Below are 12,866 nucleotides of genomic sequence, written 5' to 3'. Positions count from 1 at the left end.
ATATTTAGTGTTGTAAGAGCTCCTTGGAACAGACACCATGTCTGCCACAGTTTTAGTGCCTAAACTTGTGGAAACTCTCGTCGGATGAATATGATTAAGTCCTATTCCACAGCTCCCCTGTGTCTCTCATCTTTCCCTCATATGTTTCTGATGAACAATTGTAGAACATGATCCCATCGTCTTTTATGTACAACCTTTGACAAATCTATCACCTCGTCCCTCTATGCTCTGAATTAAAGGCCCATTCCACCTTTCCAGTTTCGATGAGTGATTCTCTTGTTTGGCAGCAGCCCAAAGCCCAGCCGGCCTGTCTGGAACCTCGGCAAAGCCTGATTGGTCAGGTTCAGCCATGTGTGACTGACAGGAAGCCTGCTGATTGGGGGAGACGGTATCTTCGGATCGGTGCACTGATTAAAGCCTTGCGGCGGCGTTTTGTAGACTCCCACCGTCCGGGGCCCCCGCACCAGCGCCCTGGCCCTGCTGGTCTGAATTACAGTTTGGCCGCATTAGTCTGATTTACAGCTTCCTCCCGCTGTTTAGATTGGAGCTGGGGACCAGAGTGGCAGGTTCCTCCTCCCCTACACTTTCACCTGCCCCCTTTTTGTTTCAATTAAATCTCCCACCTTGTGCCTCACCCTCTACTTGTTATCCCGGTATTCCCAAATCCCCTGAATGTTCTCCCTCTCATCCCACCTCACTCGATTCACCTAATCTATCCGCCCTGCGGCCTTCGTTACAAAGTATTCTGCTCTTCTCACCTTTCCCCTTTCTCCCCTACTCACCCCTTTTTGTCTCCCCCTCCTTCATACTTTCCGCCTTCCTCCCACCTCCATCTCTCCTCTATCTACCTCCCTTTATCCTCCTTTTCTCAAATGCCCCCTCAAACCTCCGACAACATCCCTTTACCTTTCCGAGTACACCTCCTCCCCGCCCCCTCTCTCTCTCTCTCACTCCCTCACCACATCTTTTGTGAAAATGAAAACAAAGAGCAGCCTGCCAAAATATTTCTAAAGCTGATCGCTGACAAAGCAGAGTGGAGACAATGCAAAAGGATGTGCAGGCATATTTGTCGCGGCAGCAGAAAGATGGAAAGTTCTCTCTCTGTGGCCTTTTCACAGTCATTGGGAAACATCCTCACCCTCCTCACTCTCTCTTACTCCGTTTAATAGCCCTCTGTTTGAAATACTCGTCTGGTACATGGCACCACATATAAATGAACAGCTGTATATGTGTGTGAGGCCCTCGCTCTGCCAAGCTGTCCATCCTCCTGTTGCCCCAGGTGATCAGATGAAACTAATGGCAACCTTAATGTGTTTGTGTAGGCCCTTCACCCCATTGGATAACACGATGACAGACCAAACACTCACTCTTGTGCTAGATCACATGCCAGAGTATAGGGCAGTGTATTTTTTTTTGTCTTTTCATAACTGCCGAGATTTCCTATCTCTTTTCAAAGTAAATCTTACAATGTACTTGAACCGGTTTCCCTCATGGCTGCGGAACAAAAAAAAACATTTGAGTTATTCGAGAGGAGAAGAGAGATTCATTAGCAAAAATGCTTGGTTAATTATTGATGCAGTATCTTCAAGGTGAGAAAAAAAGCCCGAAGCTGACATCAATCCATGTTGGCTTATTTTCTCTGCCGAGAGAGTTTAAATGAGGTAATTCAATGTTTCTTATTGAACTGGTTAAAGGTGAAATATACATGATTTAGAGCGTTAATAAAGCAGCAAACATTTGCTCTGTAGAGATAGAGTGGAGTAATGTAAAATTGCTTTCTCTCTGTGTGTGTGTTACACCCCGAACTTCTCCCTGCTTTGTTGACATAGGCAGTGCATACTTTCAGTCCATGTTAGTATGACCCACTGGCTAGCTGGCGGCCTCCACTCAACACTGCGCTTATACAACGGTTACAACTGATAATGTTTTCCCAACCCATGTGAAACGTAGCCCCCCCACCAGGCACGTGCACAGATAGACCCCTAGTGGTGCTCAAGCACCAGCTCTTTTGCCCTGGATGAGAAAAGTGCCCTTTCTGCTGGAGCCACATTTTTTCTTCATTATCAGTATTGAAGAAATAAAGTTACTCTGTCATCAAGTTCCCCCAAATGTGTATGGATGTCTGTCGGGGCCCTCCCTCCTCCACTTAGAGCGCAGTAAACGCAAGAAAAAACAACACTTGTAATAACTATACTTACTAATTGAGAATGAGGTCATGCCAGGAAATATCAGACTTCCGTGAAAACGTTATAATGCCTCAGTCTGATATTTCACGGCATGACCTCACTCTGGGTTAGTAAGTAGTTATTACAAGTGTTGTTTTTTCTTGCATTTACTCTTTTCATCCGAGCGGTCGAGGTTAGTAAGTCGTTTATTATATAGCATTTTTTCGCTCCTAATGTTTTGTAAATAAAAACATTGTAATATGTCATTTTGTTCAGCTCTCATGTCTTCTCACGACACGATGTGTTTCAGGTGTTTCCTCGCAACCAATTACTTAACTTCAAGTTACAGTGATCAATAGAAAAATCAATTTCCCGATGGGTGCCCTTTTGGGGGGGGTTTGAGCACCTGCCCCCCAAAATGTCTGTGCATGTGCCTGCCCCCCCCACACACACACACACACTCTCTCTGGCTCCCCCTTTAGAAACACAGTCAGCTATGACACCACCGTTGCTGTTGTTTGCATCGTTCATGCTGATAGCACCGTGAGCTGCTAGCGATCGCCATGTTGAGAGCCTTGTGGAGGCAATAGAAATGCTCCCACTCTTGTATTTTGCACCTTTTAAGCAGTACACAGTTAAGGTATTGGTACAAACATTTTATTTATATATTTCAGTAGTTCTTTCAGTAGTGCAGCAAAGCTGGGGCTCACCGTGTAAGACGATACAGAACCAGAAACGTAAACGACCCCAGGAAATTACTTGAGAATTATTACAGTGCACTTTTATGTGCCTGAATAGTCCTGGTGCAGTAAACACCACCTAGCTGCTTTTAGTTGGATTAACGCGAGTATATAAGCAATCTAGCAGTGAGGCTGCTAACATCAGCATGCTAACATGTAACAGCGTATATAGGCTAATAATGTTTAGCAGGCATAAGTTTGGCACGTTCACTATCGTTACATTACATGGTAAAATGTTGTCAGAACTACTAACAGAAGTAGCCTACAGAAGAGACTGCAGGATTCAAATCGTATTTGGTCATAAACGGGCCGAAATAAATGAATCTGAAACAAATTTCATGGCAATCCATCCAATAGTTGTATTTCACTCTGGACCAAAGTGGTGGACCAACTGACCGACACATCCATGCCCCGAGGCACACTGCTAGTTTGGCTACCGGCAACAACAAAAAACTATACCTAGGCCTGTTAATGATGGAGGTTCTTTCGTGGACACTTTTGTGAAGCATCAACTGTGAGTTGCAGTGCGGAGTTCTAGTGGAAGACAGTGAGGTTCATTGACGCTGGAGAGCCGTCTCCTCCACTCCGCTCCACTCCCCACCAGCCTCTTATTAACAATGGCACCAAGAGTACGTGGGTCCAGATGTTAGTCTCCTGCTCCCACCAGCTGTGCCAGCCTCCAATACACAGCCTCATTGACTCCAAACCAGGGAGACACTTAAGAACACACACACACACACACACACACACATACACACCCACACACACACAGACACAGAGTAGGCAGTCTCAGTAAGTTTTTGTTTAAAGAAAAATCATGGATACCTACACAATTTTCACGAAAGCATTTAAAAACTATTACAACCGGGTCTGTGTATGAAGAACGGCACACAGACTCACATTTATCACACAGATTAAATGACAGACACACACACACACACTCCCACATGCACTTTACATCTTCTCCTGTATGGCAGAGTGATTTGTGGCCGACAGGATCCTAACAATTCTCAGAATAATGCACGTTTGTTTGGAAGACTGCGCCATCAGCGCTCCCTTTGTTATCTTCAACATTGTTTGAGTCAGTCGGTACTGATCCAACAACCCTTTATTGTGCTGTTTTTTGTCCATTTACTTGCTTTTATAACATGTTTTGTCATCCCCACACACTGGCACCATTTTCCACATGTTAACGATGATTTTGACAGCGAGCACAGAAGAGTAGATAACTGAAGAGTCATTCAACATTTTGAAAAGCAGTTGACTTTTGTGTGGGCCTTGCCGAGCCTCTGGGCGATCATAACTGGTCAGTAGCAGCGTCTGTTGTTAAGCCTCGCAGAACAGCGAAGTTAAAAAGGCGTTCCTCTCGAAGAGACATGGCCGCTCTGAACAGGAAGAGACAAAGGGGACTCTGGAAATAATACTGGATGTCTGCGAATGTAACATCGTAATCCTAGATTCACCCTGTCAGGCAATAAGTTTGATTATGTTCCTCATTTGAAATGTTGGATTCATATCTTTCCCCTCCCCCCTTCTTTTCTGCTCCCTCCTTCCTGTTTTCTACTCCATCCACCCTCCTCCTCCTCTTCCTCCTACTCTCTCCCCCCCCCGCCACCCACCGCAGTATCAACATCGCCATCACAATCCCCCTAGATGGCTATTGGGTAACCTGAGCAATCGTGTGCACTCATGGTTTGTTTTCTGACCACATTAGTGGAGATCACAGTTAAGTTTTCACTGACACTGAGCAGCATCTGCATATCGTTACTACCGTGAGGTCTTGAACTCTTCCCGTGCCTCGACAAACCAGCAGAGGAGGATATAGATACATGTTTATTCATCAAACAATAAACCTGTGATTGCCCTTCTCTTTGCCACCGGTACACATCTATCCTACAGTGTCGTCATTTGGGAGCCATTTGAATGTTGTTCGTGTTCCAGTTGAATGTTCAGCAATAATGATGTGCTGGTTGTTGCTGACAGCTCCTCTCTCGCCAAAATCAAGTGTTATTAGACAGTGAGCAAGAAACCGAGACAGAAAAAAACCAAGAGAGAAGAGGGTCAGTGACACATTTTCAATGAATCAAATTGGAAAAGAAAGAAAAGAGGAGGAGGCGGAGGAGGAGAAGCAGCATATTGGGCGCAGAAGGCAGCTAATATATGGCCACTCGTGTCAGTTTGCAGAGTAAAAAGAAAGCGCGCGAGACAGAGACAGAAACAGGGGTACAAGGGAGGTTGTGTTTATTATTTGATAAAGCCTCCCTTATAACCTCAGCATGTTGTGCAATAGCTCTGGCTCTCCTTCAACTCTGCGGTGTGCCACTTCAAATTAGTCGCTTGTGGAGAGGGCCTGCCCCGTCTTTGCAAAATGCATTAGTACGCCACTCCGAGCCTCATACAGCCTAGGGTTAAACACAAATTATATCATTTCTGTCATCCAATCAAATCACACTGACCTCTTGACCTGCCAGATGAGTCAAATGCATAATGAAATATGACGTGGCACAAAAGCTCTGATTCTAATCTGCTCAGACACGCGATCAGATGAGGATGACCTCCTGACCTTGACTGACAAGTGAGACGAGCACTGGGAACAGGATACACGGGGGAGAAGAAGGGAAGGAAACATAAAAGAAAAATGGGGGAATATAAGCAATTAGGATGGCTGGTTTTAGTGAATGGGAGGTTAGTTAGTAATCAACTCAGTATCTGGGGTGAATGGGGCCATCTGCATCTTCGGACTTAGGGCAGTTGTTATTCGCTTTGATTATTCTCCCCCATTTCCTCCATAAAGTCCCTTCCATAATGATAAAAAAAGAAGCATTTTTTCCACCCAGAACTGCAGCCAGGGCTGAAGAGATAGTGGCTGGATTTTATTTCCTAGAAAGAGCGTGACTGTGACACTATTTTTTCCCTGTCTCACTCCCTCACTGCCTCGCAGTCTCTCTCTCTATCTCTCTCTCTCTCCTCCCCCCCCCCCCCCCCCCCCCACATCCCATTCTTTCACCGAACAGAAACCAAGTACAAGGCGATTTAGCATCCCCATCCCCACAGCCCCTTTCAGGATTTTCAAACAGTAACATAGTGACAGATAAATAATGCAGCCTGGCAGTTTTAGAGGGACATGAGATGGCAGGGGAATAAGTGACTTAGGGGGAGGGGGGGGGGTTTGATTCGGGTCCGGGGGATGTGGAGCGGGGACCAGAACTGTTTGGGCTCTGTAAGGGACAGGCCGGGTTGGGGTTGGGCCAGGCATGAGAGGACGAGGAGAGTGGAGGTGTAGGGTGTCTGTAACTGGATCTTTGGCGCACTCCCCCTCCCTCTCTGTGGGCTCCGCTGGAGAAGGCTTTGTGGTGTGTTGATACCTCCCCCCCCCCTGAAATGATATTGTAGCAGAAGAACGACCATGGCTTTAATTAAGCCCGAGTTGACTGAGCGAGATGGAGGGATAGGAAGAGCGAGAAAGAGGAAAGGAAAAATAAGAAGCAGTCTGATAAACAAACAGCCCAATAAACAGAAATAGCAGCTCAGTTCATGCCGTTAAGCGTTTGAAAGTAAATGATCTTTGTAGTCTGACGGCAGCTATTTGCCTCTGCTGTGTACCATTAAAACAAGAGCTCTGTGTACACTAGTAAACAGGATCATTCATAAATATACAGTATAATCTTTCTCTGGGAGAGCGATGGCAGAGCGAATGAAAATGGATGATGCCCTCAAAATTGTTCCCCCGAAGATAAATCCACCGTTTTGCTTGCAAACCGGACTGCGTGGCAAGAAGAGATAAGGGAGGCCGACTTTGTCCCCGTGTGCAGAGCGCTGCGCGGCGGATACGGGAAGCTGTTGGAACGAAGAGTGTCGGTGGTGATGGAAGTGCATGTGTGTGGGGGATTTTGAGCATAAATCACCACTGTGACAAAGCTCTCCAATAGGCAGATAAGTGCACATTAGTGCTCAGGCAGATCTGTCATCGTCCGTCTCCGAGCTGTCGGTGCCGCCCTCTCTCCGCGAAACCAACGCCGACTTGAGAGAACTCCAAACTCTGCGTCTCAATGTACTCACGTGTTCTTATTGTGGGGCTTGGCTTCTTGCTTGATTACTTTTCAAAAGGAAGTATTCGCAGTGTGCGTGTGCCATCTGTGTGTATTATGATGTTCCTTTTTAAGTAATGTCGTAAGAAACTGGCAAATGATACGACTAGACTTGTAGCTAATGATTACTTTCAGTCCAAGAATTTTTTAAAATATATATATACAGGACTGTCTCAGAAAATTAGAATATTGTGATGAAGTTCTTTATTTTCTGTAATGCAATTAAAAAAACAAAAATGTCATGCATTCTGGATTCATTACAAATCAACTGAAATATTGCAAGCCTTTTATTCTGATTTATTGCTGATTATGGCTTACAGCTTAAGAAAACTCAAATATCCTATCTCTAAATATTAGAATATCATGAAAAAGTATACTAGTAGGGTATTAAACAAATCACTTGAATTGTCTAATTAACTCGAAACACCTGCAAGGGTTTCCTGAGCCTTGACAAACACTCAGCTGTTATAAATCTTTTTTTTTACTTGGTCTGAGGAAATATTAAAATTTTATGAGATAGGATTTTAGAGTTTTCTTAAGCTGTAAGCCATAATCAGCAATATTAAAAGAATAAAAGGCTTGCAATATTTCAGTTGATTTGTAATGAATCCAGAATGCATGACATTTTTGTTTTTTTAATTGCATTACAGAAAATAAAGAACTTTATCACAATATTCTAATTTTCTGAGACAGTCCTGTATATTGAGTTTACAGTTCTTATTTTCATTCCAAGAAAAAAATATACAGTCTATATTCAGTTTACAGTTATATGGAACAAAAAAAAGAGAAGATGGAAGCACATTACGTTTTAATGTTTTATTTTTAAATGGCATAAACAATTAGTCAATGATCAAAATAGTTGCATATACAACAGTATGCTGAGATCATGTTGAGTTGTACATATCGTAAACAGTGCGCAGCTCTTTTATTGTGCATTCCAAATGATATTTGACAGTGAATCATGTTTCAGAATAGTAATAGCAATACACAATGTAATATTAATTCGGTTATGTCCAAACAATCCAGATTTCTACAGGCATTACGACAGTAATCCAAAGAGGGAAAAGAAGAATGTACAGATAATGAGCCATTAGACACAGTCAATATCATCTCCAGAAGGCCTTGCAGTGTTACAGAGGGAGGGAGAGAACTGTGCCAAATAAAAAGACACGCTGGAACGCTTCCCAATCAATGTGATTTTCTCTCCCAGACCAACTGTCTATTCGTCTGTTTCTTTCAAATGAAAGGTGTGCTGCTATGTAACACTTACAGTCGAGAGATCTGTCTCTTAATTAAAATGTTACAGATTGTGTTTCTGCTCACCGTGCAGACGGAGCATACTGTCTATTGGTAATCACGCCGGTATTGATCAGAGGAGGAAAATAGACGATGTTTCTGGAACAAAAATAGATTCTGTGTAATGCAGCTTTTGGTAGGAATGTGACCCCTCAGTATTGGCGGTGAACCCATGACGAGTACCTCACATAGGGGCAAAACAAAGAGGAGGCTTTTGTTTGAAAAGTTAATTCCATACTAGGACACACACACACACTGGTCCATACGATCCATCAAATGCATTGCCTTTGTTTGGATTTTTACTTTTAAAGGAGAAAAGAGTATACATTAGCCAGAGTGCACATGTGGCTCTGTACATGCCAGCTCATTTTGAATAGAAGCATATGAATAATTTATCTTGCCACAATCCAACTGGGAACGTCCTTGGTATTTACATTTTATCATCAAGGGCACTGGATTATCTCTCACAGCAATCTAACACACGACACATCCACAGTCAAAAGCAACAGACGGGACCCGGAAAATGTTTATGTGGCGTGGCTGTATAGATTAATATGCGGAGAAAACACCCCAAAAAAAGGTTGATGAACGTGAGAGAAGAAGACCAAGCGTGGTCATCTTCACAGTGGTCATCCCCCCCCCCCCCCCCCAGTCGAAAGAGGAGCGCAGTGAAACATGTCTGTGAATGCAGGGGCTCCGAGGGATGCGCACCGGGACTCACTTTACACAATGGCCCCAATGTTTACAGCAGACAATTTAGTTTCCTTCCAACAATTATGAGGGAAATTGAATCACAGGAAATGTTTGTTTTCTTGTCCAATACAAGAACACTGTCCCCAAAGGTTTACAAAGACGTCTGTCTTCAAAGGACAGTCCAGAAAATGAATACCAACTGGCTTGCATGCTATGTCAAGACAAAGTAAATCCAATTAAGGCAATCATATATATTTTTTGACTTTTTATTTTATTTGGTGTTATATGTAGGAAGATGAAAGTGTGCCATAAACGCTGAGTCTGTGTCTACATTCTTGCTTCACAATAAAAACATCGCTGACGCCCTTTTTTGTGGTCAAATTAAAGACGGGTGTTTTAGTGTTTTAGGTATTGAAACTTAATGAAATTCCTCTCATCTGGCTTTGTGCTTACTGCATCAGATTGGTAATCATTTATAAAGACATTAGATATATTTTAATCCTGCTGAAAGCAAGTGTTGTAAAAACAAGATTGTCAGTTACTATGTGTTACAAATGTGTGATCCAAATGGAAAAAAAGGCTGGCGACGAGGATTTAGAGTTGTTATCACTTCAAAAAGGAATAAAAAACTACAATCCCTCTTATTTCTTTTTGATGCAGATTGAGGTTGGTTGGAAAGCCTTTTTTCTTCTTTTTTCAGCTGAAAAATGCAAATTTATGATTTGGAAGCTATCCCTTTTTCAATTATATATATGAACAAAGCTATAATTTCTATGGCCACAATAATCACAGAATGGGGCCTGTACGCTCACCTTCATAGGTTGAGTGAAACAAGAAAAAGAAATGTGCCCTGTATCCTCTCTCCTTTCTTCCATCTCCCCATGCCCCTTATTTTCTAAAAGTATCTGTTTGAGAGATAAATGACCACTCTGCTGCCGAGGATGACAGCCTACACAAAGATGATATTGAATTTATTTCAGAAATGTTGCAGAACTGACTGTTTGATGTATACTGCTAGACATGAATCATAAAAATTCTATTAGAAAACCCTTGAATGGCTGACACCAGAATATTATTTGTGATGATTAATTTGACTCAGTCATTACAATGGGAGTCAAGTTGGATAGTCTCAGACAAAATTGCTTTTCATTCCCCGTTGAATTTCCCTGCTATTTTTCTTTTCTTCTTGCTGTGTGCAGTACTCTGATCTGATAGGACTTACTGTGTTAGCGCGACAGCACACAAATGCAGAGGCTTTTTTTTTTTACTGATCGCTGAGTTTTTGTTAGAAAATGAGACGTTCAAAATATGAATCTAAATTACACCTCTTGCAACAAAAAATGACGGATCAGAATTCAAGCAGTTTACAAAGATACTTGTAAAAGCTGAATCCACAGGGGAACACAATGCACACGTATTAACGATTAGAGGTTATTTTACACAGAGGGGCTTTAATGAATCCCCTCTTATGCAGCAGTGGCTGTATTGACCCATATGGTGGGCAGTGGATCCAAGCATAAATACATTTTGCATTTATTTTGGATGAACCACTGACTCTCTCAGCAGTCAGTTCGAGGTAGTCTGCCAAATATGTTGTAGTTTAAGAGAAAGCTTCACAGCAAGGTGTTCAGATATACGGAGAAAATACATCTCGACGGAGAACATTTCCTTCCCTCGAACTATTTCATTTTTAAGTGAAATTTAGCAAGTATTCAACTGAAAATTCCCTTTTCTCTCTTAAATAATATCTTCCATGTTCCATAACCTCAAATGTTGTGTAGCCTAATAAATATGATAAGTTTGTCTAGATGTTAGTTTGAATGAATTCTACTTGTTTTTAATAACATAAGGTGAACAGAATAAGACGTGTTTTTGTGTGTGTATTTGTGTGTGTGTGGGGGGGGGGGGTGAAGGCCTCTAAACACTGTGATACCCATGAACCTCAACTGGCATTGCTGTGGAGAAGAAGCCAATTAGAGGCACAAAGTAGAGCTGTAGCAAGTTGCGAGTGCTTTGTTGTTGCATTTGGGAGCAAAACTCACGACAGTTGCCACATTTACCCACAAGTAAGCTGATTTAAACTGCTGAATACATATTCTTAAATGGATGTTACTTGGTAGTCGACTTCTGGCCCTCACATGAGCTTTTACTTTAGTTTTTTTTTCGTGTGTGCAGCATTTTGGAAAGCAATGTTCATCTTTTGTGTGACTGATGATTCAACTTGGAGAGTTGTATACACGTCCAAGTGCTCCGGTTACATAACATGGCCGATGCAGGAAATGAACAGGACTTTCGGAACTCCCTGCACCTGAAATAACTTCTCCTCTCTTTGACTCTAACGCTACACACTGAATTTCTACATCTGCAACCCATGTGGAATAGCGTCATGTGGATATAAGTTATGTCTTAGCTTTAAATCTTAGTTTTCTCACTTCTGTCTTTTCTCTCCCTCAGAGCTACACAGGTCAGAGCGGCGGCGGCGGAGGCTCCGGCAGTGGGAATGGAGCCGGGGACGAAGACTACGAGATCCCCCCCATCACTCCACCGAACCACCCCGAGCCTCCTCTCCTCCACCTGATGGAGCATGACTCTACAGGCTACCTCTGCCACTCGCTGCAACACAATGGGCTCATCAACCCGTATTCCTACCCAGAGCTCATGATGTCCAACATGCTGGCACAGGACGGCCACCTTGTCTCCAGCCAAATGCCCTCAGTGAGTAGCACTACACGGACTGAACCATTCCACGGGGGCCCCCGTAACGATAGAGCGCTGATGTTTATGGATTCAGAGAATATTTATAATAATGCTCACAGATTACCTATTTGTGAGTTCAACAGTGCTGGCTTTCACAACAACTGTAGGATTTTGAAGAACACACACACACACACACACATACAGACAAACACACACAATGAGGCAGATACAAAGTTGCAATTTAGGCAGGAGGGGAAGATGATGGAGCGCGGGGATGATTGGACAAATGTAACCTTTAAAATGATTTTCAAAGCATTTGGGATATTGCAGAAACATTGAAAACTCGCCATTTAAAAGCGTTCTCTAATGCGAAACAGATTACGAGTCCATAAGGTAAATGTAATTTTTAAGACATAAAAAAGGGGGCTAAGTGGGGGAACTGAATGATTGTTCAGTGGTTTCCATGTCAGCTCTGATGCATGGCGAAAAGGATTGTGGGTAAATCCATCAGCATCATATCTACCTCGACAGCATGCATCGGTCAATCTGTCAAGCCTTCAAACATGAATGCGCACTGATTACTCCCTCAGCTCCCCACAGAACTACTCCTCCACAAATTAGCATCTCCTAACCGTAATTGCATTCATAGAAACTGCAGGAAATAGAGCAGGTTTCTATCACAATAAATGATATTATGTAAAGCGTATGCATGAAACATAATGTATAGGCTGCAGTAAGTAAATGTCTCTCCTATAGTATACATACGGCTCCACGTGGCAAGAGATGAGCACATTAGTTCAAAGTAATGTCTTTTTTTTGGATCCTGCTATTCAGTGACTAAAACGTAAATATTGTATTAGAGATGCACTGAATAACATTGATGTTGTGGTTTGCGTCTTTCTTTGTTGTCATATTGATGTAGCATTGCTGATAATGCTAAATGAGGGATTTTAGTGTGGCTGTATGTGGTGAGTGGGAGTGGTAGAGGACTAAAAAGGCGGTGCTTTTTTTAAACCAAATGTCACAACGAAACGGGCAAAAACAACGAAAAGTTCAGGGTAAATTAGCAAATAAATTCCATGACCTAACAGCAGCCTCACAGCAAGCTGCTACTAATAAAGACTCTCCCACAGACGATGCCTATAAGTGGCTTTAAACACCCCTCCTGGCCCCACCCTAATTGGACC

General features: G+C 42.8%; 1 protein-coding gene across 2 annotated transcripts in view; it reads left to right on the top strand.

Annotated features, from left to right (window-relative positions):
- Positions 1 to 12,866, top strand: part of tox2 (TOX high mobility group box family member 2) — a 95,470-nt gene that overhangs the window by 54,951 nt on the left and 27,653 nt on the right. For both annotated transcript variants that reach the window (XM_056437989.1, XM_056437988.1), the window contains exon 4: positions 11,437 to 11,697. In XM_056437989.1, the coding sequence (XP_056293964.1) occupies positions 11,437 to 11,697 (261 nt within the window). The remainder of the gene's footprint in view (positions 1 to 11,436; positions 11,698 to 12,866) is intronic.

This window comes from Pseudoliparis swirei, chromosome 18, assembly GCF_029220125.1.
Source record: "Pseudoliparis swirei isolate HS2019 ecotype Mariana Trench chromosome 18, NWPU_hadal_v1, whole genome shotgun sequence".
In the NCBI taxonomy this organism is placed as follows: domain Eukaryota; kingdom Metazoa; phylum Chordata; class Actinopteri; order Perciformes; family Liparidae; genus Pseudoliparis; species Pseudoliparis swirei.
The sequence above is the reverse complement of the archived record's forward strand: the minus strand, read 5'-3'. Positions and strand labels throughout refer to the sequence as shown.